Source organism: Lagenorhynchus albirostris, chromosome 3 (genome assembly GCF_949774975.1).
Source record: "Lagenorhynchus albirostris chromosome 3, mLagAlb1.1, whole genome shotgun sequence".
Taxonomy (NCBI): Eukaryota; Metazoa; Chordata; class Mammalia; order Artiodactyla; family Delphinidae; genus Lagenorhynchus; species Lagenorhynchus albirostris.
Window position 1 is genome coordinate 158,089,042 of NC_083097.1, and position 27,995 is coordinate 158,117,036.

Below are 27,995 nucleotides of genomic sequence, written 5' to 3' on the forward strand. Positions count from 1 at the left end.
TGGAATGACAGACGGGAGATGAGTGCCCAGCACTGGGGTGTGGACTGCAGGGTGAGTCTCCCCTGTGAGGTTGGTGTGTGTGAATTTCAAGTCTTGCTACCCACCATCTGTCTGTGTCTCTAGATAGACGGACGGACCGACAGACGGATGGATAGATAGATAGATAGATAGATAGAAAGGTGGATGGATGGATGGATAGATAGGATGGATAGATGATAGATAATCTTTCTCTCAATCTCTCTCCCTTCCCTTCTCTCCACCTCTGTCTCATTCTCTCTCTCTCTCTCTCTCTCTCTCTCTCTCTCTCTCTCTCTCTCTCTCTCTCTCTCTCCTCCACTCATTCATTCAGCAAATGCTCCCAATTCCTCAGCACTGATCTGAGTCCTGGGGAAGCAGGAGTGACTCAGAAGTGACTCAGCCTTGCCTCTTCAACCACAGCCACTGTCAACAAAAGTTTGTTGAATGACTAACCCAGCGTGAACTTGAGCTGAGCTTCAGGCTGGGGCAGGTGCTTTCATCCCGGGCACTTAATACAAATTCTCTCTTTCAACCTTCCCACCAAGCTGGGGGGTTTGGGGGAGTGGAATAGCCACCCTCATTTTCCAAATGCAGAAATCTGGTGCGGAGAGAGGAAGGCTAGCCCCTTGCCCGGTGTGGGTGTAGGTGGTGGAGTGAGGGCTCCAACTCAGGTTGGTCCAATCTTGACGTCACAGCTCCTACCCATGCCTGGAAACATCTACATGCTAAACTGCATCAAGCTCGCCTTGTTTTCTTCCACGCACACAGTCTGGGGGTTCCTGGAAGCCCCAGTGAGTTCCTTCGAGGCTTCCGTCTGAATATCCCGGAAAACTCACTTTCCGGGAAAATCTTGGGCAGGGAGAAATGGGGTCAGGAAACACAGGTGTCGGGGGGCAGCCTGGCTAGGTGAATGGAGTTCCCTGAGATGTTGTAATAAGAAACAAAAGGAGGCCGGAAGGAAGAAGTTCCCCCCAAAAGCTCCCACTCCTAGGTGTAGACCCCAAAGAATTAAAAACAAGGACTCAGACAGATGCTTGTACATCAGTGTTCACAGCAGCGGGATTCCCAGCCACCAAAAGGGGGAAACAACACACATGGCCATCAACTGATGAATGGATAGACAAAAGGTGACACATCCATGGAACAGAATATTAACTAAACCATAAACGGGAAAGAAGCACGAACACAGCTACCAGGTAGATGAACCTCAAAAACATTATCCTGAATAATATGTGAGGTCCTAGAGCAGCTAAATCCACAGAGACAGAAAGTAGAAGGGTGGGTGCCAGGGGTTGGGGGAGAGGACCAGGGAGTTAATGTTTAATGGGGACAGGGTTTCTGTTTGAGGTGCTGAAAAAGTTTTGGACATAGTTAGTGAGCATGGTTGCATAACAGTGTGAATAAAATTAATAGCACTGAATCGAATACTTAAAAATGGTTAAAATGGTAAATTTTATGTTATGTACATCTTATGATGATTTTTTTTTTTTTAAAGGCTTGGGAGTCTCCGTAGGCATGAGGTAGAGAGAGAGATTTCTATGAGTCAGACCCTGTGATGAGTGTTTTCCAGGCATTTGTGCCCATTTTACAGGTAGGAAAATGGAGGCCTGGGGAGACAAGGCCACTGTCCACATAATGGAGCTGAGCTTTGAACCTGAGTCTTCCTAAAATGAAAGTTTTTCTCCATCTGGATGTCTCTGCAGTAGACAGTCCCTGGGTCTCTCTGACCCTCTGTCTCTCCACCTGAAAACACCCAGGGCAATGGCTCCTCTACATGGACCACATACTGGGGACAATTTTGTCTTCCCAACAAAATCAGATGGTATCCTATAGTAGGTCACTATCATTCTAGAATAAATCCAAAGATTTCATTGTGGTCTGGGGAGCCCCACCTCCTCCTGCCCACCTCTCCTTCATGCCTCTGTGTGCACTCAGCCACACTGTTCTCCTTACTGTCCAGCAGACATGCTCCCCTTCAGTGCTGCCTCAGGGCCTTTGGACATGCTGTTCCCTAGACCTGAGATGCTGTTCCCTGCATTCTTCCCATAGCTACTAGTAGCAGCCACGCCAAGCTGCACTGGGAGAATCTCTGCAGCCTCAAAGCCAGAAACCAGATCCTCAGGTGAAAGGCAGGAGGCCACCAGACAAGGGGCCGGGGCCCTGCTGGCCCTCACCCCACAGGGGGTGAAAGAAGCTGTCCCTGGAATCTCAATTCCCATCACCTTTGCTTCTTAAGCCGTGCCTGGGAAAACCCCTCAGAGGCGTCATCTCTCCTCTCGTAGAAGAGGAAACTGAGGCCCAGAGGTGTTTCCCAGAGTCATACACCGATGCTAGGACTCCCACTCTGAAGGTAGGGGTTTTCCCTTAGCTGTGCACTCGCAGAAGGCCAGGTTCACTCTGGTTCATGAGGGAGGCTGAGAGAGGAGGCAAATCTCAACACCCCAGCCTCCACCGGTTTTAATTCTTTTTTTTTGGAGGAGCGTAAGGGTGGAGCAGGGTTACATTTATGGCCATCTGTGGCTCTGGGCATAAAAAGACATGCCCTCCAGACCTGCCTCAGGGCCTTTGCACTTGCTGTTCACTCAGCCAGAAATGCTGGCCAGCTGCTCCTTGTCCTTCAAGGCCCTGACCATCCATCCAGCTGACCTTAGCCCCTCCCTGGGATGGAGGACTCAATGTCCTCCTCCCGCTGGACCACACTCAGCCACTTCTTTCAGATGAATGGGCTCCTCCAGGCCTGACTGCACGTTGGCAAACGTTACCCAAGCAGGTGGAACTCGGCGGTGGGCGGGGCGTGCGGGGGTACAGATGAACTCTTCAATGTGCCAGGGAGGTGAGCAGTGCATGGGGAGGCTCAGAAAAGGGGAGGAAACTGCCTGAGGTCACACAGCAGGAAAAGCCAGAGCTCCCTGGAGTTCTATCTCCCAAATCCTTACCCAGACTCCCCACGGCTGAGACCCTGTGGCCGTCCCGTCTCAGAAGGCTCTGTGCCCCACACCCGCCTCACCCCTCTCCTCCACAAATCTCAGGGCCTTGGCTGGACCTCCTGGGAGAGCACAGCTGATTCAGCCTCATGGGACCCCTATCTATCCTGCCTCCAATGTTGGGGCTCATGGATTGGCCCACCTGGGAGGGAGTGGAGTGGAGGGAGACCCCACATATGGGGCTTTCAGGAGAGCACAGGAGGGCACGGGGGTGACCATCAGCTTTGCGCTCTCTCAAGCCCTATAACACGGTTCTTCCACCATGACCCATGCCTGCGAAGGCACCCCTTTCTCCTCTGAGGTCCCACACCCTTCTCTACCCTTCTCTGGGTTCCTTAAGCATTTTTCACCCCAGAACCTGGAGGCTGGTTCTGACTTGGGGTTCCCTGGGGGCGGAGGCCAGGCCCTGGCTGGGAGCAACCAAGGGAGACAACCTCACTGTTCTGGGGGGGACACAGCCCTGGGAGGATGGGGACAGGTACCCCGCCAAGACCCTGCTCCAGGCCTGAGTACTTTCTCTAGGCTGTGTCTCCTCCATTTCCCTATTCTCTTCCCTTCCATCTCTTGTTTTCTTTCTTTGTCATGGCCGTAAAATACACATAACCTAAAATTAACCATTTTACCCAGTATCAAGTGTACCTACAGTTCCGTGGCCTCAAGTACACTCACACTGTTGGGCAGCGATCACCACCATCCATCTCCAGAACTTGTTCATCTTCTCAAACTGAAACTCTGGCCCCATTAAACACTCACTGCCCAGCCCCTTCCCCCAGGCCCTGGCACCCACCACTCTACCTTCTGTCTCTACGAATCTGACTCCCTTAGGGACCTCATGTAAGCGGAGACCTACAGTATTTGTCCTTTTGTGACTGGTTTATTGCACTCAGCATAATGTCCTCAAGGTTTATCTACACTGTTAAATGTCAGAACTTCCTTCCTTTTTAAGGCTGAATAATATTCCATTGCGTGGATAACCCACATTTGTTTGTTTATTCATCCCTCGATAGATACTTGGGCTGCTTCCGCCTTTTGGCTGTTGTGGGTAAAGCTGCCATGAACACGGGTATGCAGACATGTTTCTGAGACCCTGCTTTCGGGGATCGACCCAGAAGTAGAATTGCTGGATCCCTTGTTTTCTTTTGAAAGCTTTATGCGCTGCCTCTCAGAAAGTCAGAAGTGTTTTTCTTTTCTGAACAGCTCACCCAGGAGCTGCAGGCTCAGGCCGAGCATCTGCAAATCTCTCAGTGTTTGGATGTCCCTTCTGCACCGGCTCGCCACTGCTAGCTCCAACCAGCCACTCTCTGGGCCTCGGTTTCCTCCTCTGTGAAATGGGGGCAACAGAAAAGGGGAGGGAGCGCTGCCAGCAGCATAGTTTCGGGGTCGCCCGGAAATCGGGGTTTTGCAGCAGCACGGGCTGTGCAGAGAGGCAGAGGCTCCCCAGGAGCTGGACAGGCCTGCGGTCGAGGTGCCGCTCACACCCGGCACGCCCGTCCGCCCGCTCAGCCTACAGGCTGCTCTGCTTGCAGCCAGCACCCGGCCCCACCAGGCCTGGACTACCTGGGACAGCCTTCTCGGGAGGGAACACAGACCCCTGGAGGCCAGATCAAGAGACCCTCCACTGGGCCAGGGCCTGAGCTGGGCTGACGTCATCCACCCTCACTCCAAAGCAGCAGAGGCCGTACAGTGGGGACAGGCCAGCCAGGCCTCCTGGTCCCTTGTCCACCTTGAGCCACAAGAGTGGACACGCTGGCTGAGTGCCTGCCAATGGCACCTGCTTGCCAGGACCTGCTCCATTTTAACCTAGAACAACATGAACAGAACATTCTATTGACAAGCCTTTCTATTTTTCCCTCCCCTCCACCACTTTTTTTTTTTTTTTTTAACAGAGGGAGTCTGGAAACCAACTAGACTGAACAGACACATCTAGAACACTCCACCCAACAGCGGCAAAATACACATGAACATTCCCCAGGATGGGCCACCAACCAACCTCAACAAATTGAAGCGGCTTGAGATAATACCAAGTATGTTCTTCGACAACAACAGAATGAAATTAGAAACCCCAAACAGAGAGAAAGCTGGCAAACCCGGAAATACGTGGACATTAAGTAATGATAGTACAGAATTACCTGCTCCAAGATCGAACCAGCAAATCCCGGAGGCAGGAGATTCGTTCCGGGGCCGAGGCTGGGGGGAGCTCTGAGGCTGGGGGGAGGTGGGGCACAGATCTGGCTTTGCTTGGGGGCCTGCGTGCACCCAGGATTCATCTGCAGATCTTGGGGGGGAGGGCGGGTCCGTGAGGTCTCCAGGTGTCCCTTGGGGATTTCTTGTGGTTCCCATGGGGTCGTGGCCTCCAGAATGGGAGCCTGCCCTGATGCGCGCGGGTGACCCCCGAACCCCCAAGGGCAGCTCACCCCGTGGCTCCAGTGGGGTGCGCTGGGGGGCTGCTTCTGAGAGCCTGCCCCAGCCGTCCAGACAGCCTCCTCCCTTGCTTGTTTAGAACACGCTGGAGACTCCTTCACTCTGCATTCTGGTCCTTAATGGTCAGCAGTCTCTCTCCTCTGAGCCTCTGCTTCTCCCACGTCACTCTCCACCTTTCACCCTAATCTCCGAGCCCCCCCCCCGCCCCGATCCGACTCACTCTTGCTCCTCCCCAACCCCACATCTTTGCAGAGGCTGTTCCTTATGAAAAGCCCTTCCTACGTATCCATGGAGGGACAGTCCATCCTTCAAGGCTTAGCTCAAGCGTCACCTCCTCTGGGAAGACTGCCCTGACTCCCCCAGCAAAACCTCTTCTCCCCACCATGTGGGCCCGACCTCTGGGGCGGGGGCACCTGCATGGGTATCTGGCACCCCCATCCGATGGGGCCTGAGCAGCCAGGAGTGAGGGGTGCCGCATGACCGGGAGGGCCTGGCTGAGGAGGAGTCAGCACCACGAGCAGATGTAGTGGCTCTGTTCCCGGGGTCCTCATACGCAACCAAAGCCCAAATTCAGGCTCTCCTGGGGTAGCAGGATTTCTGACCAACTCCAGGAGTCGGTGCTGACGCTAATGCGGGGGAGTGTGCAGCATGCAGTGTAGACAGGACTTGGAGTCTGACAGCCCGGGTCACCCAGCTCTGGGGTTTGCCTCTGCCCAATCTCTGGGAGCCAGAGCTTCCCCCTGGGCTGCTCAGAAAAGTAAATCAGAGTCAAGTTCCCTCCGACACACGTACTGTGGGAGCTCAGCCTCTGCCGTTTCCTCCCCTCCATCCTCCATGGGGGATTGAATCTTATCTGGTGGGTCTTGGGCAGTGCCCAGAAGTTGCCATGTGTGCAGCGCCCCGGGGGCTGGCTCAGCCACACTTTGAGACACGCGGCTCTAAACTGTCAGGGTCATTCAGGAAATAGTTCTGCACCCGCCGAATGCCAGATGCTGTTCGCTGTTCGAGAGGCTGCCATCCTGCCTTCTCCAGGACATCCTGATTGCCCTCCGCCTCCATCACCCCTGATTTCAACCTTGACCCCGAGTTGGCCTTTTGGGGACTGTCCCAAGACCGAAAGACACACTCCTTGGCCAAACCCCCTGTCTGTGGCCTCTGGGTTCTATGATATTTCAAAGCAAGGAGAAAAACCAGGAATCAGGAGTCCAGCCAGCCCCATTTTTCACTTGGCTTCAAAATATGCCCAGAGGTGCCAATCCCAGCTCTCAGAAGCAGAATTCTCCACATTCCTGGTGTGTTTCCGTTGAACCCCAAACCTCAAACACATCCTGATGTCCCATTTCCTCAACAAGGCCTGGGGTGACTTAGGCCAGCTTGCCGGGGGCTCATTGGTTCATTTTGAGTCACACGGAGGTTTGTCGAAGGAAGGGTTTCTCATCTCAAAAGTTGGCGACTGTTCCATTAAGCACGGCTGGTTCCCACCAACTCTCTGCCTGCCTCAGTGCGGTTCACTGCAGGAGCCCATGGCCGGCTTTGCCCTGCCTGCCAGGATCTGCGCTCCCGATGACTTGGAGGGGCAGCCCCGGTCACAAGGCAGGGGCTGGGGACACTGGACAGGTCTGAGCTGTGCTCCTGAGTTCATCACTGTCAACCTGTGACTCCCAGGCCCCCATTTCCTCCCCTGTCAAAAGGGGTCCTTAGCAGCTGTCTTGGTAGCTGCTGTCTGATGGATGGGGCCTGCCCTATGCCTGGCACACAGTAGGTGCTCAATGAAGGAATGGTGGCCGTTATTAAGAGAGAGACAGGGAGTTCCCTGGTGGTCCAGTGGTTAGGACTCCGTGCTTTCACTGCCGAGGTCCTGAGTTCGATCCCTGGTCGGGGAACTAAGATCCTGCATGCCTCGTGGTGTGACCAAAAAAAGAAAGAGAGACAGTAGAACTCCAAAGGAACACGCCCACTCATTCCGCTTACTCCTGCTGGCCTCTGGGAGGTGGGACTGGAGGTGGGGGGACTGCCATGTCTTGGGACAGTCCTGATGTCACTGGCAACTGAGCCGACTTCTGCACAGGGAGACTCAGGCACCCTATGGAAAGGCACAGGGAGAGCGTCAGTGCAGGTGACCTCGTCCTGGACCTTTCTGCAGTGTAAGCGGGCGTCTCAGGGGTGCCTCTTTGAGTGGGAGGGGCCCCTGCAAGATTTTTGCCTGGAAGAAACGTTGTGGCAATTATTTTTATTATCGTTGTTGCCGTTGTTGGCATGTTGGTTTAAGAAATAATTGGGATGTTCATTGCCAGCACTATTCACGACAGCCAAAAAGTAGGAAGAACCCGAGTATCCATCAAAGAATGAATAAACTAACGAAATGTGGCCCATCCACACAATGGAATATTACTCAGCCGTAAAACGGAAGGAAGCGCTGACAACACACGCTCCAAACGTTGATGAACCCTGAAAACATCAGACTGAGGGAGAGAAGCCAAACATGAAAGGCCATGTGGTGTATGATTTCATTTACATGAAATGTCTAGAACAGGCAAATCCATAGAGACAGAAAGCAAGATCAGTGGTTGTCAGGGGCTGGGGGAGGGAAGTGGGGAGTGATTGCTCCTGGGGATGGGTCTCTTTTTGGGGTGATGGAAATGTTCTGGAACTAGAGGTGGTGGTTGCACAACATCGTGAATGTATTAAATGCCACTGAATTATATACTTTAAATGGTTAATTTTATGTTACGTGAATTTCACCTCAATAAAAGCAAAACGATTTCTAAAGAAGCAATTGGGAAGAGAGGTTTCAATGGCAAAACTTTGCTATTTTTAACGAAATTCTTTTCGTGAATGTCAAAGTAAAATAAAATTGATCAAGGGATGCACAGATAACAAAACATCGTATATACATACACACAAGGTACATACGACGTGCACAATGTACATACCTCTATACGATGGAATATTATTCAGCCTTAAAAAGGAAGGACATTCTGACATATACTACGACATGGATGAAACCTGAGGACATTATGCTAAGTGAAATAAGCCCGTCACAAAAGGACAAATACCGCATGATTCCATTTATGTGAGGTCCAGAGCAGTCACCTCCAGAAAGTAGAAGGGTGGGGTGCCAGGGGTTGGGGGAGGGCGATGGGAAGTTAGTGTTTCATGGGGACAGTTTCAGTTGGGGAAGATGAAAACGTTCTGGAGGTGAATGGTGGTGACGGTTGTACAATAACGTGAATGTACTTAATGCCACTGAACTGTATTCTTAAAAATGGCTGGGATGGTGAATTTTAAGTTATGTGTATTCTACAACAGTTTAATAAATAAGCAAATAAGTAGGAAAATCAGAGTAACAACAAAAAACGAACCTGCAGCCTCTTGGACTCCCAAACAGTAATTTCACATCTGCTTGGATGATGGTAACATTCACTCATTATACTAACAACGGACACACAGGAAGGGTGAACGTTCAAACCTTCTTTTCCATTTTCATTACGTTATACTATATAGAGTGCTAGCACTGTGTATAACTGCATACATGAGTGATTTTCAGGAAAACGATGGATTTCCCATTTTATGGTTAAAAAAAAAAAATTCCTTACAGCCTGAGCATTTGCCAGCCTTGAGCCAAGATAGGAAAGAGGGCCCCGAATATAGAGCATGAGGGATGGAAGAAATGGAATGACCTTGACACTATCATTAGATTCACAGAAGGAGCCATTCCTTCTGTGAATTTCACATAATTTCCTTTAAATATATTGGTTCTATGGGAAAACTGGGAGGGGACTTCTGGTTTAACAATGTTGCAAACAATGTAGCATTTAATTTTTATTCTTCCAAGTAATGCCACCTGCACCCCAGAGAGAGCTAAAAATCAAATTACACAGGAATCAGAAACTGTTCAGCCCTAATGAAAAAATTAATTCAGCTGGAGCTCAGTGGGGGCAGAGAAACTGTCTGGCTCACCACTGCCTTTCCAGTACCCAGCTCAGGCCCTATATCTGGCCGTGGCAAACTATGGCTTGAGGGCTGAATATGGCCCTCCAGCTGCTTTTGTAAATCTGCTTTTGTAATAAAGCTTTATTGGTACACAGCCACATGCATTCATTGACAACTACTCAATGGCTGCTTCTGTACTATAATGGCAGGCTTGAGTCATTGCAACAGACACTGTATGGCCTTAAAAGCCAAAATATTTACTACCCGGCCCCTTACAGAAAGTTTGCTGTCCCCTGGTCAATATAAGTGACAGTAAAAAGTGTGCTGAATTAAATCAGATGCAAAGTAGAATTGGCTGCTGGCAGCATCTCCTGTTTCTGGAAACACAAATGCATTTGCGTGCATCAGGTTCTTGAAGAAATATAGCAAATCGACTTTGTATGGTTCTCCAAGGCTCCTAGGAGAAAGTTACAAACGACAAACAGTAGGAAAGAGTGCCCAGGCCTCGGGACTTGAACAGAGTAACTGGAGCCTCTCAGGTAATTGGAGGGAGGTGATTTGGTGAGAATGGGCACTGCTGTCATTTAACCAACTGCAAGCGGGAGGAATTTTCTAGATCCAGTTTCACAGCCACCACAGGCCCTCGGTGAAAGTCAGATGAGGGTAGCTTCCTGAGTCTCACTGCCTGACTTCAACCCTTATAGGTGCCTTGCAAAATCTCCCGTCTGTCCCGGGTCCCTGAAGCCCACAAGAAAGTGCACAAGCCCATGGAGACTCTTAGTCTGTTTTGTGGGGAGCTGACCCAGCCCATGACTGATGGAAAATGCCTGCTTGTTTGCTCAGCCATGCTTCCAAAGAAGAATTTTAGTTCAAGGAATACATGTGGCACTGCCCTAGGGATCGGGATGCAGTGTCAGCAAGACAGCGTGTGCGAAAACAGGGTTCGAAAGGGTTGGTGTGGATGTGAGAGATGCTGTCAAAAATAGAGGAAAAGAATTTCTGGAAATGTGTCAAAGGCCCTAAAGACAAGATATTCAAAAATGCCACCTGCAGGGTCTTCTCCGGAGCTGCACATAGGCCTGGGGGACAGAGACAGCACTGCTATGGGTGTTGCATTCTATGTCTGAAAGAAGGTCCACACCTCCAGCTGAAAATCAGGTTCCCATCACTTCCTCCATCAAATGAACCATCTTCCTTGGCCCAGTCAATGCTTGGGGGCAGGGGGGGTGCACCTGGGAAGAGCGTACAAATCAAGAAAGTGGAATGGGGAATGGAAAACAGTGGAATTCTCTTCCTCTCTCGGGCAGATGTATTTCTTTCCCGGGAGGGCCAGGTACGAGAGGTGAGGTAAGCCTGGAGTAAGCCTTGAGGGTCAGAAGACCATGATACCGGAGAGAGGATGATCGCTCTGTGGCGTCAAACAGGTGTCCTAAGAGAACGGGTCCTCAGGAAGGCTGAGCATCCCTGGAATTTCTCCTGGGCTGGAAGTGATCTGCTCTGTGGGAATGTCTTGGTCCAGGGCTCATACCAGGACTCATGCATTCCAACTCCTCAGATGTAAGTGCGGGAGCTTTCTACGCAAGAATGCCAAGCCATTTCCAGTAAGTCTCATCATCAGCTATAAAAATAGCCACTGTTGAAGTGGCGACAAGCTCATGATACAGTCCTGTAGTGCCACAGAAGGGCCATGGCATCTGGTCCCCCTTGCGTGGAAAGTCCCCTGGCTAAGCCTCTGGATTAAAAGTAACATCTTGGTTTCAGACAAGACCGCCATTTTCCTGAATGGTGGCTGATAATGGACTTGGTCTGTACAAGGCACTCAGTACACTCGAGCCCCCTTCTCTCGTAAGACCACAGAATCATACAGAAAGTTAATGGCAGGGCTGGGCCTCATGTCTTCCTCAACCCAACACTATTTCCTTTAGAACGAGACTCCCATAATAAGAAGGAATAATGTAGTAGCTAATTTAGTACAGACAGAGTTACCTCTCCGCATGCTCCTGGGTAGTAGAACTAGGATATGTATGCCCTGCTCTCAAAGTGCAAAGCAATCACTATCACAGCAGCCATAGATTTAATAATAACCATCTGACTCAGTAATAACAAAACCCGCTACTACTGGCTGGGGGGAGGGAGAATCGGGGAGGTGTCGTTCCATAGGTACAGAGTTTCAGTTCTGCAAGATGAAAAAGTTCTAGAGAGCTGTTGCACAACAATGGGAATGTACTTAACACTACTGAACTGTACACTTAAAAGTGGTTGAGATGGTAAATTGTATGTTATATGGTTTTTTAAAAACCACAGTTAGTAATAAAAAAAATCAAAAACAAAACAACAACTACTACTGTTCTGATTACAGAATGTTCTGGGAACTCTGCTGTGGGTTCTCACAAAAGCCCTGAGAGATAGATATTATCATCTCCGCTTTACAGATGAGGAAAAATGACACCAGAGGTGAAATCAGCACCCCAAGCTCACCCACTACTAAGAGAGGAGCTGGGTTTACACCAAGTCTGCCTGACTCCAAGTCTGTGCCCCTTCCAACACACCCATGGCCTCTTCGTAACTTTGTGTCTTCTGTGGTCTCCCTCAGGGGAAGAGAAGCCATACGGTTCTTATCCCAGGATCTAGAACCGGAAAGGAATCGGAGTTCTGGCCTAACCACTTTGTTCTCTTAGAACCGGGATCCCTACTTCCTTTAAAAAGTTATGTTTGCGGTAAAACAATGGCTGCATCTTGTCTTGGGTCTTTTTTTGGCTCTTGGAGTGGAAACTCTGCCCTTTGTCTTTAGTACGAAGAAACAATATTCGTAGCAGACCACTATCTCAAAAGTCCTTAGGCTTCTAGTCCTTGGAAAGGGCTCTCTCTCCCCTTGGTTGAAGGTTAGCATAGAAAAGCCACTGGAAGTTCACAGAATTGTTCACGTATTAAACTAGTGTTTCTTATACTAGTTTTTTTAAAGTTTATAAGATACATACAATTATATAATTGATATTGATATAATTATACTATTGATTTATATTTATATATTACATTATATGAGATTATACGATATCATATTCAACTAGTACTACTTAAATTAATATTTCTCCCTTACCTATCAAATGGTTATCAAGAGTGGGCAAAACATTAAAACAAAATTTTTTTTACACTCCCACCAGCAGTGTATGAAATTCCTGGTTGTTTTAGATTCTCATCAATATTTAATGCTGTCAATCTTTTAAATTGTAACCACCTATATAGTGTATCATGTGGCTTTAGTCTGCATTTCCTAAGTCACTATTATCAGTGAGCACTTAAGCTTATTTGCCCTACGCACATCTTCCTTTGTGAAATGTCTTTTTAAGTCTTTGGCCCTTTTTTATATGAGTTGTTTGTAGGAGTGGTTTATATATTCTGAATACAAATCCTTTGTCAGATATAGGCATTGCAAATATTTTATTTCAGTCAGTTACTTACCTATTTATTTTTAATGACACCTTTGTTGGGATATGTTTACAAATTTTATGCATGGAAAATATTTATTTTTATTTAGAAAAAATTTTGAAATATATTTGACATTTAACATTGGGTAAATTTAAGGTGTATAACACGTTGATTTGATACATTTCTATGTTTTAATATGATCGCCATAGTAGCAATTAGCACCTCTATCACATTAGATAATTATTTCTTTTGAGTGGTGGGAATACCTTATTAGAACTTACTAGTCTCTTAGCAAGTCTGATGATTATAATACACTATGGTTGTCTACATGTGGACAAAATATTTTCAATAAAGATGAAACTGACAGGATGACATCTATTCCATTTCCTTCTTTTATGTTACCTGAGATCCTAAAATATGTGTTTCTAGAGATTTGAACAATCATATTAAGTATTCTAGAGCTAGAAAGGTCTTCATCAGTCATCTAGTCCAACGTCCTCAGCCAAATGAGGAAACTGAGGTAAGGGGCCCAAGGTCACGAAGCAGAGACCACACAGCACGGCCACCAGAAAGCAAATCAAAGCGAGATATTTAAAGACCCACTACACATAAACACAACTCCAACCATGCAAGCCCACATCACGTAATTTCTTTGGAATATGCTCGTGATAAGGATCACATTTCCATTTCCCTCTATGTTTTTCCAACAAAAGCTCATGATACAATTTGTACAGCCCCTGGTAACCTTTACTGGGGAAAATTTTGGGAAAAAAAAAAAAAGGACCATGTTTCAAAGGCACCAGATCTGATAAGGGGGCAGAAATATTTACTCCATTATTTCAAGAGGCAGGTTCTTTGTTGCTCAGACGCTTCCTGTTTTAAAAATAGCTCTCCACCACTGTTCCAGAACTAGAATGTCCTTTTAAATGAAATTGGCTTTGAAGATGTGATTTCATTTACTTGGAGCAAGTTTGCAGAAAATCAATCATCCTTTTGCAAAATGCTGCTCAGACCAGGTATCCGGGACCTTTGGGTTCTGGTCCAACTGCAGCCAGAGCTGGGTCGCTGGACCGTGAAGGGGGTTGGGAACCAGCTGCCACAGGTGGGAGCCGTCCTAAGGGGACAGAGACTTTCAAGCACCCGGGCAGTAAATCAATGACGCTGCAAAATCACAGGTTGCCACTCATCTGAAAGATGAGATTGGTGGAGGGAGGGTGTTACTCTTAATTTTGTTAGGTGTGATAATAGCCTGGCAGTATGTGAGAAGGTCTCACATGTCTTGGCCATGTGCACTTGACCGTGGAAGGGTGAAGTGATGTCATCACTGAATTGCTTTAAAGCATGTTCGCGGAGAGAAGGAAAGGAAGAAGGGGATGGGTGAAGCGAAGGTGGCAAAATTCGGAGGACAGTGACACCGGGCGATGGCTATTTGGGGGTTTATTGTACTCTTCTTGCTGCTATTATGTTTGGAGATTTTTCACGATAAATTTTTTCAAACTTGATACTCTGTTTTTCAGGAAAGGGTGTGAATGTTCTCTGCCAAGGAAGAGGCTGAGAGAACCCATGGGAGTGTAAATGGATTGGTGGATTTGAGGCTGGTTATTTACACAGCAGGTGTGTGTGTGTGTGTGTGTGTGTGTGTGTGTGTCTGGGGAAAAGGAAACAGGATTTAAAACTGTCTGCGGGGGGGACTTTAACACCCCACTTACACCGATAGATCATCCAAACAGAAAATTAATAAGGAAACACAGCCTTAAATGACACATTAGACTGGATGGATTTAATTGATATCTATAGGACATTCCATCCGAAAGCAGCTGAATACACTTTCTTCTCAAGTGCACAAGGAACATTCGCCAGGATAGATCACATCTTGGACCACAAATCAAGCCTTGGTAAATTTAAGAAAATTGAAATCATATCAAGCATCTTTTCCAACCACAACACTATGAGATTAGAAATCAATTACAGGAAAAAAAAAAACTGTAAAAGACACAAGCACATGGCGGTTAAACAATATGCTACTAAACAACCAATGGAACGCTGAAGAAATCAAAGAGGAAATAAAAAAATACCCAGAGACAAATGAAAACGAAAACACGGCGATACAAAACTTACAGGACACAGCAAAAGCAGTTCTAAGAGGGAATTTTATAGCAATACAATCTCACCTCCAGCAACAAGAAAACTCTCAAATAAACAACCTAACCTTACACCTAAAGCAACTAGAGAAAGAAGAACAAACAAAACCTAAAGTTAGTAGAAGGAAATCATAAAGATCAGAGCAGAAATGCACAGATGAAGAAAACAATAGCAAAGATCAATGAAACTAAAAGCTGGTTCTTTGAGAAGATAAACAAAATTGATAAAACTGGCTGGTAACTTTTTTTGAGGGAGGGTTCTGGGATGCTCTAAAAATCAGATAAAAAAGTCATGGATACCCTCTGCCCCCCCAAAAAAAGATTCACAAATGTGCATTCAGGGGTTCACAGATGCCCGAAAGCCCATCTCATCCCCTTGGATGAGAGCTCTTAATTCAATGCATGGTCTTCCATTTCTAAGACACAAAGAGACAATTTCTGTACCTTTTCTAGGTACAATGGCTATGTAAGGAAGTAGCAGGCAACAAGAAATACATCTTTTAAAGATCAGCAAAACGCTGAGCTACAGCCACTGGCTGGCTTTGGGGCTCTGGGCAAATGACTGCAGACAGTGAGCCTCAGTTTTCCCATCAGGAAAATGGGCTAACACCACACCCTCCTCACCTACAAGGTTGTTCTGAGGTAGAACAAAATAACAGACGTTGAATGCTCTGAAAACCAGGAGGTTTTCACCAAATATAGAGTGTGGGTCACATGCTCAAATGGGGACCTGTGACCACCTCGGTGAGAGGTGACGTGGTCAGTGCCTTCCCCAAAGGGATATAATTGTAGGGGTACGCAGCATGGGGCTTTCGGATTTATTCTGATGGTTCCACTGCAGGAAGAAAGAGCCTTAGGGATCACCTCCAGCCACGTTCCCGGAGCCGCTAGCTCTTCCAGAGAGGATTAGCGGCACGTCAGAGGCTAGGAAGCCCACAGGCCTCGGCACCAGGCACCAGGTCCCAGACCCACGCCACGGCAGAGAGGCAAGGCCCTTCCACGGGCACCGAGGAAGCCCACCCACTCCAGGACCTCAGAAAGACTACCAAGGGCTTGGGTTGTCCTGGTCGATCTCTACATTCCCCTAAATCTGTCGTAAACACCAGTTTATGGTTTACTTTCAATCTCACAGAGTATCGGTCTGATGCAAGACTGTGAAACTACATACCTGGGTCTGAAAAACTGTCTTTCGAAAGCAATCTATCCTCAGGTAATGCAGGTCAACATCAATGGTGATGAATCCGATTGATGACATGGACTCCATACGATGTGATGAGAAGGGCGTTTCACCCCTGAGGTCCTCCCCAAACCCGTCACCCCAGGCTAACCATGAGAAAAACATGGACAGATCTCAACGGGGGACAACATACAAGACAGCTGACCACTCCTCAAAACTGTCAAGGTCATCGAAACCAAGGAAAGTCTGAGAAACTCAGTCCAGAGGCACCTAAGGAGACACGACAACCAAATGCCATGTGAGATCCTGGGACAGAAAAAGGGTATTAGGGAAAAAACTGAGGAGATATGAATCAGGTGTGGACTTTAGTTAATAATCATATCTCAATATGGGGTTCCTTCAATAACAAATGTACCAGCCTGAGGTAAGATGTTAAAAAGAGAGGAAATCGTGAGGGGTTTATGGGAACTCTTTGTATTATCTTTGTGATTTCTCTGCACATCTAAAACTGGTCTAAAAAAATTAAGTTTATTAAAATGCAAAAACAAGCAAGTAAGTGCCTCTGTCAGAATGATTCCCTGGCCGGGATAAAGCATTTGGGGTAGGTAGGGGGCTGTCAACAGCCCTGCCCTAGCCGGGGAAGGAAGGGGAGAAGGTAAGACTGGGACCCAGAGACCCAGAACACACACTGAAAAGGAATTTTTCAAGAGAAGGGTTTCTAGGTACCAGAGCCACAGATACCTAGAAACAGGGCCTGTGCGTGCCCTGCCATTTCCAGTAAAGGCTCCTTCTGATGTGGAACATTATGGGCCTCTTTAAGTCCTGGCAACTGGGGACTTCCCTGGTGGCACAGTGCTTCAGAATATGCCTGCCAGCGCAGGGGACACGGGTTCAAGCCCTGGTCCGGGAAGATCCCACATGCCATGGAGCAACTAAGCCCGTGCACCACAACTACTGAGCCTGCGCTCTAGAGCCCCCGAGCCACAACTACTGAGCCCATGCGCCACAACTACTGAAGCCCGTGTGCCTAGAGCCCGTGCTCTGCAACAAGAGAAGCCCCTGCAATGAAAGGCCCGGGCACCGCAATGCAGAGTAGCCCCCGCTGGCCGCAACTATAGAAAGCCCACATGCAGCAAAGAAGACCCAACGCAACCAAAAGTAAATAAATAAAATATAAATAATTAAGTCCCGGCAATGGTGTCTCACCCCCTTCCTGCATGGTTTTAAGGTCAGAGGTTCAGGCCACTCAGACTCACAAGTTTTGATCATCTTTACCCAAGGTAAGTTGGCCGGGGCTGTCTCGTCTCCCTGGGGACGTGAGAAGCAAAGCAGGGGGCAAATCTGCGATATCCTCATCAACTCCTGAGGTCGTCCCAACAGTTAAGTCCAAGCTTCTGGAAGGTTCTAGGGGAATTCAGCTGCATCCCGGTGGAAAGCTCTCCCCACGTGCTGACTCTGTGGAGACCACCCTGCCGGCCTCACCCCTCGTGCAGACCAGACGAGGCCCCAGTGAACTGTATGCAGGAATCTCGTTTCAAACTGCACTGCTGGGACAAAGGGCCACCTGCCCCAGTCGCAGTGAGGTCACAGCCCACCATTTCAGAAGCACGCTGCATCCCGAGGGACAGGGTGACCCTTGAAAACTTCCAAAACTGGCTTTCTCTGCTCAAACACTTAGGATTTAACCGGGAACGTTCGACCTGGTCTTCCACCTCTGCCTGGTCTGCCTCATGTGACATCACGTGTGAACGTTAATGCAAGGAAAACAACGTTTAAGTGGAAAAGAGAGAGGAAAAAAAAGAATTCTAGTGTTTTGTATTAAAATATTTTATATTAATCATTCAAACTTAAATTTTATACAATGAATGCATACATCACCGGGGTGTCTGTCTCAGAGGGAGGTCGGGGAGGCGACGGGGTGGGGTGCGCCCCGCACGCTGGTACTTGCCCAGCTGTGAGCAGGGGATGAAAGGCAGGAGACAGGCGCTTTCCTCTGCTCGTCCTGCTGGTTCCGGGAGGGAGACGGGGATGTCACAGCGAAGAGATGGATCCTTGGGCGTCTCCTCGGGCCTCCTGCACTGGGATGAGCTGTGTTTCCGTGCCCTGGGTGAGCCACCCAGAGCCCGAGGCCCTCCGACCAGCGAGCCCTTGACATAACAGTGGCTGCGACATGTCACAACGTGAAGTGGGGACTGCCGAGACCGAGTGTGCGTCTATCTATAGGGACTTCCGAGGCCTCGCCTGTGGCAAGCCTGGCCCGCGGCCGTGCTGCCGGCGGGCGCGAGCACGGGGCCCGCGCCTAGGCGGTGGGCATGTCAGCCTTGCTGAGCGCGATGGCCAGCTCGAGGTCCTCCTGCTCCTGCCGCCGCAGCCGCGCCAGCCTCTCCTGCTCCGCCTTCTCGCTCTCCCGCTTGGCCCACGCCAGCTGCTGCTCCTCATTGCCAAACTGCGAAGGAAAAACGGAGGGTGGGTTACACGGCCCCGGCGCTGGCTGCCTGCTTGCTGGGGCGGGGAGGGGTGGGGGCGTGCTGCTGGGCGAGGAGGCGGAGGCCTGTCGTGGGTGGACGGGTGGGTGCGGGGAAACGCAGTGCTGGGGTGTGTGCGGGAAGGTGCCCGGTGTGCAGGTGAAGACCAGGAAACGCCGGAAGCCCTTGTCTTGGTTGGGGAGGTGGAGGGGACGCGCACGCCCCAGTCCTGCCCCCCAGTCTGGAAGGGGTCAATGTACTGAGACACAGGGCTGAGTCTGACCTTAACTGCCACCAGAGAAACCAGCCGTCCCGTCCCTGCAGGGACCTGAAGCAGGCGGAAGCCAGGCATGATATCGGGGACACTGAGAGACTTCCAGGGACTCCCCCCCACAGCACGCCCGCGGGGCCTCTTCTCGGGGGACGGCAGGGGCGTCTCTGGAAGCAGCTGGGGAGCAGAGTCAGCGGAACCCCAAGGAGCTGGGACAGCAAACCCCACGGAGCCTGGGCCTCGACGGGCCTTGATGCCCGGGTGAGAGGCGCTGGGGCTGGAGAGTTCTGGTTCAAACAGATCTCTGAGTCTCAAACACGTAAAGGGGCCTTGAGGCCAAGCAAGATGATGAGGTCCTGAAACACAGCATCTCCGTCTCGGCCACAGTCCCAGGAGCTCTGGGAGACGCTCAGAGCCGCCTTGTACTTGGACGTTTACAGGAGCCCTGGCATTTACACCGCCATCTGGTCCAGGAGTTTTTTATTCTTGGGGTCCTTTTCCGAAAGGTTCAACTTTTTAAAGAATCATTTTTTAAAACAAGGGAAGAAATCGTTTTGATCCTGAGATGGGTGAATTCAAACCATTCGGGGTACCTTAGCTCTATGGAAAGAAAAGCAAAGCCAGACCTCACACGCTCTTCCCCTGGTGGGGGTCCCCAACCCCCCGAGGCCCCCAGTTGCTGTACTCTGCCTCCAGTTGAGGGGCCTCCAGCACCCCTGGCCCCGAGCAGAGCTGCAGCCCATTCGGACCCCTGGCCTGCCTGGATCAGCATCTCTCTTCCGTGCACTGACTCTGGCTGGCTCTCTGCTAAGCACTGGATGACACACCAAAGGTAAAGAGGGGCCTGGCGCCACTCGGGAATAAACAGACCTACAGACAATCCCAACCTGAGAGAGGCTCTTGTGGAGGCCCCGGCAGACCCACCAGGAGCCCCGCGGAAGGAACAGAGACAGGAATTCATGGCTACTTCTTCACACACACACAGTCTGAGTGGCAACCCAGGAGGTGGGCTGACAGCTGAGAACACTGAGGCCTGGGGGTGGAGGTGCAGGTGGCTGCAGAGCCTGGGCCCTCGGGACTCTGGACCTCCTCCCTGGTTCGGGGGGCAGTGGGGATGGCAGTGGTCAGCTGTAACTGCAGAGTTGAGGGCACAGGACAGGCCCTGGAGGTCTGGGCACCATCCCCAGTGAGGTGCCAGCTCTTGGGCGCCAAGTGCTCAAACTTGGTGCTGCCAGAAGAGCACAGGGTGGAAGGGGCCGGACCTCGAGGGGCTTACAGGCCCCAGAAGGGAGCTAAGAGTCTCCTGAGGAGGCTCCCTGGGCAAGCGAACGGGGCGATGGGGTTGGCAGCTTCTCAATGTTTCATGACCTGACAGCCAGTGTGCGGGTGAGGCAGGGCCCGACAGCGGGGACTGGGGCAGGGAAGGGCTGGGTGGGGGGAGGCTGCGCTGGAGCTGGATGTGGCCCCGAGGAGGAGAAGGAGGAAGCAGGACAGCCCGGGAGGCCTCTCTCCACCTGCCTGGGGAGTCAGACAGGGGCAGGTGAGGGTCAGCACGAGCTGTCCCCGGGAACAAAGGCTGGTCCTTGTTTTCTAGAGAAACTGCCCAGAAAAATGCTCAGAGGGCTGATGGGTCTCCAAGTTGGACTCCTGAAAGCCAGTCCCCGCCCCTCGTGTTTCCACCACTGGTCACAGATAATCGCCCTCCCCCCTCCACCGCCCCACCGTATTCTTTGGGGAATTTTTCAACACCTCTTCAGGAGAAAAACAAGGAAAAAACAACAAATGCTGATGGGAATGACTGCGGTGCTGCTGACAGCAGCGGGAGGGGACAGCTGGGCTGACAGGGGCCTCGCCCTTGCCAGCTCAGAGGAGGGGGCGGGTAGGGGCCAACAAGTAATGACCGGGGTGGTCCACACCAAAGCTGAAAACCAAGGCCCGGAGGGGTCAAGGGATTGGCTGAGGTCACGTGGCCAGGGACGGGCAGGCTGGGCCCACGCCACGGTGCCTGCTCAGCCCGGGTGCCTCCTGCTCAAGGAGTCTGTGTGTTCACAGTAAACGTGCTGACAGGAACGTTCTAGATGCCTTCAGAGTGGACTGGTTTGAGGCCAGCTTAGGATCCAGGATGGAGACTCGCAGCAGGCACGTGGTCTGCTTGCACTTGAGGAGCACAATGGGCTGTGATGTCTGAGGGATACTGGAGGAAGGGGCTTCTCTGTGGCTCCTTCTGTGTCTCGGAGCAGCAGAAAATCCTTCCCCCGGCCCCGGTGGAGATACCTTGACCGGGCCGCGCTCTTGTCCTCTGACCTGGATGCGTTACACGCCGGCGCGAATCTGGACCGCCTGAGGGTGCAGGAGCTGCTCGGTAAACGGCAAGCTCCGATTTCTGCTTCACTCTTGTGCCGTCGAGGAACCGAGACCCGGCTGGGCACGAGCATTCTGCTCTTCCGAGATACCTCCCGCGCCGGGGCCTGACGGACTCTAAGCGGTTTGTTTTCGGCGGCCTCTCCACAGAAATCCGAGGTTCAGAGGCCTCTGAAGAGGCACGTGAAGCACCGGCACCCTTCCTCCCCAGGGATCGACATGTGCACCCGTCTGCCATCATCACGCATGGGGACACTTCTAGCCACTTCCCATTAACTCGCTTATCCTGCTATCGCAAGGATAGCAGGATAATGCACGTGGGATCCACGGCATGTGGGATCTTCCCGGACCGGGGCACGAACCCGTGTCCCCTGCATCGGCAGGCAGACCCTCAACCACTGCGCCACCAGGGAAGCATCCGACTCGTTTGACGACGCAAAGCGTGACTGATCCCGTCTGATATTTGCTCTGCTCTTAATGCAGACTTCCCAAAAGAAAGCGCTGTTTTGCTCACCTCTAAATACTACTTCCTAGTAAACACGTTCACCTAAGACAGAAAGGCTTGTTTTAAAAGAAATACCAGAGAGAGTTCCTGTGAGCCGCTACAAGCACAAGTAACCCACTGATGGAAACTGGGGGCTTATAAATGAGAGGGTTCCAGAGTGGCAGAGCTGGGGTGCCAAGGGGGGCGGGATTGAGTACACCTGTGACACTGGCGTCCCTGAACTCCAACACGGACCAAGCTGCTTTTGCACGGGTAACAACATGTCCTGATGGCACGCTTAGAACATCCAATCTGAAAGAGTCACGCTGCCAGGCTGCTGGGCAGTTAGAGACCTCTCTGCATTTACCCAGGGAAGCTGAAGTACACAAACCAGAGGAACCAACTTTGGCCTTGAGTTGGCATGTATCTTTGAGGTCCAGTGAACACAGAAACCACCGGCCAATGGACTGAGCCCCCGGACGCCATGAAAACGCAAGGACATCCTGAGTCCCTGGAGGTGGGACACTTTTGACCATGTTTTGGACCATGGTATGACTGAGGGGACAAACCAAACCAATTAGGTGTCCTGCCTCCCATGCATCCCATCCCATTAGAGTGGGCTGAATCTCCCAGTCAGGTGATTTCCCCTGGAAAGACTGGGGCGTCTGAAGCGGGAAAGGTGATTTTAAACGTAAAACAGCAGGGCTGCAAACTGGGCAGAATCCAATTCCTCACCTGCAGTTGAGGGTGATTAAATCCCAGGGGTGTTTTAAAATCGATGTTAACAACTGTGCTGGAATGACCAGAAATGATGTGTCAAATGATAACTTGAAATCTTGGGGTTTTAAAAAAAAATTTTCCAAAAACCAGCTGGGGGTGGGGGGGGGTGGGCACAGGAAATAGAACTGTGCATTTCAGAGAGAGAACAGTCATTTCTTCCAATTGCCATTCAAATCCACTTACCCTTCCGCCCTACCCTAGAGTACCTGAGTCATGCGTGAATAGCTCTATTTTTTTTCATCAGTGTTTCACAGTTTTTCCATTGAAAAATAAAGGCAGTGCTATCTAAGAAACTGTAGATAAAGCGGGTTTTGTTTCTGGCTTTTATTTTATTAACAATGTTGCCACTTGTATATATATCCACACTGTGCCCTGGCTGTCAGCACAACCCCGCTAACTGCAGTCATAAAATATTTACAGGTCGCCAAGAGCCAGGAATGTGTCGGCGTCTTGGGCGATTTCAATAAGCCACGACAGCTGTGCGCGAGGTGGATCTGAAAGGAACTGGGTGTTCACTGGGCACTGATATGGCAGAGCGTGCTTTAAGACGGATATTCTAGGAGTGGAAGCATCTATAAACAACACGTCTCACAACGAACGAGGAAACTGCAAAATCGAGGGAAGAAAACCTTTTAAAAAACACAGGTGCGCAACAGACAGTGAAACTGATTCTGGGAAGACAACGTCTGAAGCTCTCTGAGAACAAGATCTCTGGGTACTGATGAGGGTACTGAAAACACTCTAATGTGACAGCGTTTTACAATCTGGAATCTTTTTTCACACCAAGACACAAAACCAGACCTTCAAAATCCCTGGATTAGCTTCGAAAAAGGCACTTAACTCTGCTAATGGCTTTCTGAGTTTTGGGGGTTTTTCCCTGCAAAAGGAAGGGGATTCAGAGTGGCTGTTCTAGGTTGCATTTCAGTTTTCATTGTAGCTGGTAACTGAAATAAAAGTTCTAAAAAATCAAATTTGCTTTCCCTTCATGTGATCCGGCTGGGTCCTTCAATTCGCACTTGCTGCCCAAAATGCACTGGGTGGGACCATCAGAACTCCCCCACAAAGACTTTTTTGAGGACAGCAAGACCCGAATGTAACTTTAGCAGTCTTGTTTTCGTACTTCAGAAGCGTCTGATGTCGTGGCTTCCAAAAAAATCAATGAACACAACAGGCTCTGGGCAACAGAACTAATACAAAGAGTCTACCGTGAAGGACAGAAAAACAGGCATACTGGGCCACCCTGCTGGAAGAAAACGTGCCCTTATCACAGAGTATCCAAACCAGAGCTCTTTTTTTTTTATTGAGAAACCGTTTTTCTTACAGAAAGCAGCAGTACAGAATAAATAACACGGGTGGTGGTGTGAGGTACCGGGAGACTTGAGCCAGGAGGAGGTTTGCCATTCGAAAGAGACAAAAAAGAAATAACCCCAAAGAAGCTGCAAGCGTAGGGAGGGGAGGGAATGGCGCGGAGGCGGAGAACTTAACTTACAGAGGTGAAGTCTGCAAAGCCCAAGGAGGAGGCTTTAGAAGGTTTAGCTGAAGAGGAGGGAGCAAATGGATCTTTTCCACTAAACGGGTCCCCAAACCCCTTTTTATTTTGGAACGGGTCACTGCTGTCAGCCCCGAGTGGCTGGAATGGATCGGGGGGCTCGGGAAAGTCTGCAGAACCAAGCTGGCTTACGGGTGTACTTTTACCTGGAAAGTTTAGGAGAAGAAAAAAAAAAAAAAAAGGAGAAAAAAAAGAAATACAAGTTACTGACCACAGACAGAACAGAGTCCTGACTGAAGAGCCGGGCACCAGCTCCCTGGGAAACCCTATCCCTCTTTGGAAAGAGCTGGAATGCCGCTCATGGGACGGACCCCGGGGAATCTGCGTGGATCTTGGCTTTCCTCTCCATTTATCCCGGAGGCTTAATGGTTTGTGGGCGTCACAAGAAAACCACTTCAGATGACCCCCTCCCCTCCCCTCCCACCGCAGCTAAAATTTACATCATCTTTAAAAAGCTCACATGCAGGCGTGTTTCAAAGTGATTCATTTTAGCATGGCAACACATTTACTATCACACTGAGTTTTTAAAAAGTCATGGCTGAGCAGAAAAATACACTGCAAGCTTCCAACAATTAAAAAAAAGGGGGTGGAGATTACTTGCAACTAAACAGGGCGATTAGTTTCATAATGTAGTGTGTGTAGAGTTAGCCGTGTTAGTCGTGAGGGTCCGGAGGCAGCTCACCAGACAAACCCACTCTGCCGTCCTGGGTTTAAATTCGTTTCCAGCTCCCGCTTCTGTCCCTTTGGCTCCAAGGGGCAGGCTTTGGGCCTTTCTGGGCTCTTGCCAAGAGGGTGGCTCTGGGATGCCCCGGTCCCAGCAAGGCAGATCTCCACGGGGACGCGGGAGAGAGGTGTTTAGAATTGGAGGGAAATGAGGTTGTGAGGCCATGCTTCGGGGGTATGGCCTGAGGACAGGTGGCTTCTCCCAACAAATCCTGCCAATATGTCAGAACAATCCGCTAGGAACCTGAACCTTCTCCAGGCCTGCTTGGGAAGAGGGGGCGGGGGGCCCACGTGATGAGCCTCAGGGATCTGCCTGTTTTGCAGGCCAGGTTCCTGCCTGATGCCACTCATTTGCCCAACAGCTGCCCAGGGTACTGGGGTAACCCAGGGGGTGAGACGTTCAATCTGGCAGCTCTGTGTCCAAGCCCGGGCTAGAGGCTCGAGGATACTTAACACGATTCTGATTTGTTAACTGAGCTGCCTATGTTTACTCTTGCAATTTCAAAGTAATGCGCAAAAAGAACCCAAAAGCCGAGGGTCACATTCCACAGAAGACCCTGGACATCCAGCTGCACGTCCAGAGAATGCCCCTGGCCCTGAGCTACAGCTGACCCCTGTAGCACCTGAGCCCAGGACACCTGCCTTCTTCACCCTGCTCGCCTCCGCCACCCCACCTGCCCGCACGTCCATGTCCGTGCCCAGCTCCAAAACCACCCTCTCTGACGCTGCTTCCCAGGCCACATTTCTGACGGCCTCAAGGTGTCCCTAACGACTCCTGCCTCTGTCACCCTTAGTTCTGAGACCCAGATGAGGACAAACCCCTCAGCCCCAGCTGGCCTCAGTTTCCTGTCTGGGAAGTGGGAACGAAGAGGTAGGGGTCAGACTGGGTGACTGGTGCACGGCGTGCTCCTCGGGGCTGCACGGGGCTGCGCCCCACTCCAGGCCACTCAGCATCCGGCACCGCAGTGCCTGCGCAAGTGGGGCTCAGTGTGTGTGGGGCCTGTGAGAGCCTGGCCTGAGGCCCCCCCGGACACGCAAGTTTATTTACTTGTCACTCGACGCAGCAGCTGGGTGGCCGTAAGGTACAAATGCCACCCTGTCTCTGTCAGCTTCACCCATGCATGAGAAATTCGAGTTACCAGTGACGCGGTCCCACCTGGGAGAGCCCACGGAGAAGAGATGGGCGCCGAGCCCACCAGGAGCACTGGTTAAAATCCCCACACCCCATCCCACCTGAATCGGGACTTCTGGGTGGGCGGGGGATGCCAGTGCATGGATGCCCCCACCGACAGCTGGAACACAGCCCCAGGCTGCCCCCTCCCGTCAGAGCTGCTGCTGGTTTCTTTTCGCTTGTTCAAGGAAACCGAGAGTCTTAACTTCCCGAGGCTTGCCCAGGACTCTGAGACACATGCAGCCCTGCACCCAGCCCTCTGTTGCTTCCTGCGGTCAGAGCGGAGCACCTCTATGCCCTTGCCTGTGGCCTAATGGGGCCCCTTTGCTGACCCCTGGCCTTTGCAGGTTCTCACTGTCACGAGCAGCACCCCCACGCACGTGTGTTTATTTATAGGAAACGTTTCTGGAGGTGGAGCTGTGGGTCAGAAGGTGTGCCCACTGCAGCCTGACCTTCCCTGTCACACTGCCTGTCCCAGGCTCCGACAGGATGCACCCCGACCAAGAAGGGAGGGTGGAGAGGAGGCTGTAGGCTGGGACATCGGTCAACCTCTCCCTGTGGCCATGAATCAGTTCAGTCAGCCCTGAGGCCCAATAAGCCAGGTGAGCCACCGACAAAGCCCCGGGGTGGGGGGCCCTTCCCCAGAAGGGCGGTGCCAAGTCCCGCGGCACAGCAGGAATTAGGGCCTCTCTCCCCCAGGGTAACTGCTTCTCAGGGTGAAGTCCTGGGGCTGATCCCCACGACCCATCTTCTGTGCAGGCTGAGTTCTCTACCTCTGGTCCCTTCTCTCCTATTTGTGACAGAGCCACAGACTTCAGGCGGCCCACCCCACCCAGCACCAAATGCCCCTCCCTGAGAAGTTCTCCCTGCTGTCGGCTATCCTGCCTCCTCCTCTCCCTCCTGGACCTCAGCCCCTAGGCTTCAGAGAGCAGGGCGATCTGGGTGCTGGCTTTGAAGAAATGCCTCCCCCAAGGCCACCTTACACAACCAGGCTACTCCCTGGTCCAAGGGTCGAGCCGATGGGTGAGCCAAGGCCTCCCAGGCCCAGCACCACAGTGACCGGAGAGCGCTACCGTGTTGCCGCGGACCCCTTCCCCTCTCTTCAGAGGCGAGCGTGCAGCTCTGGCGGGAGGGGTCGGGCAAGACCTGCCCCGCAGCGTGTCAACTCCAGGCTGCGCAGCTGCGAGCAGCGGGCAGTCAGGCGGAGCCCAGGGGCACCCTGGGCAGGAGGGAGGGTGGGCGTGAGGCAGGGTGCTCTGGTCCACATGGCCGCACCACCACCTCAGGCAAGTGGTCCTCACCTCTCCCGGGTCCCTGGGAATAACCCCTGCGACAGCCACTGGCTGCTCACCCTCTCAGCTTCTCACCCCATGGGCCGTCCGCACCCAGCAAGGTGGCCTTTTAACGCAGAGCTGACCCGACACTGCCGAGCTCTCCCCGCTGCTCTGGGAATACACACCCCAGCCTCGGCCATCCTGCCCCTGCCCAGCGCAGCCCTCTGCGCTTGCTGCTGCCCAGGCTGGAACGCTCTTCCTCGTGTGGGTGCCGCACACACAGAGGCCGCCCTCCCCACTTCTGGCTCAGACACCTCTGCAGCCCTCGTCACGCTCCGTCGTTATTATGTCACTTGCTGTATATTTTCTCTCTTTCCCAACAGAACGTGAGCTCCACGAGGGTGAGGGCCCTGCTGTCCTCAGCTGTGTCCCCGCTGCCTAGGGCAGGGCCCGCTGCTTAGACCCCTCTGCTGAACGGAGCTTTCTAACGTGCAAGCTCCACCGTGCCCGGCCCTGCCCTGGAGCCCCGCATCCGCTGTGGCGAATCCAGAAGGCCCTACAGCCCACACGGAACCCTTCCCAACATCACCCCCCAACCCCTCCAGGGCCTGAGCGGCACCTCCCTCCCCCCCCAGGACCCCCCAACCCCGGGCTTCTTTTCAGACAGCCCCTCTGCCCAGATGGCACCTCCACCTCAAACGTCTGTGACCCGCTGTCTCCCCATGCCTGTGTTCAGCCCTCCCAGCTCGGCCCTGGGCAGGGAGTGGGGTGTGGGCCCCTGGAAGACGGTGCAAAGCACGGCCACCACCCCACTCAG

General features: G+C 51.4%; 1 protein-coding gene across 22 annotated transcripts in view; it reads right to left on the reverse strand.

Annotated features, from left to right (window-relative positions):
* Positions 1 to 17,911: 17,911 nt before the first annotated feature.
* Positions 17,912 to 27,995, reverse strand: part of EPS15L1 (epidermal growth factor receptor pathway substrate 15 like 1) — a 99,778-nt gene continuing 89,694 nt past the window's right edge. For 10 of the 22 annotated variants that reach the window (XM_060144613.1, XM_060144614.1, XM_060144612.1 and 7 more), the window contains 2 exons: positions 23,951 to 24,156; positions 17,912 to 18,546 (listed from right to left, as the gene is read on the reverse strand). In XM_060144613.1, the coding sequence (XP_060000596.1) occupies positions 18,400 to 18,546; positions 23,951 to 24,156 (353 nt within the window). In that variant the 3' untranslated portion in view covers positions 17,912 to 18,399. Of the gene's footprint in view, positions 18,547 to 23,950; positions 24,157 to 24,692; positions 24,946 to 27,995 lie in introns of those variants that run through there. The other 12 variants (XM_060144629.1, XM_060144618.1, XM_060144620.1 and 9 more) reach the window with 7 other exon arrangements.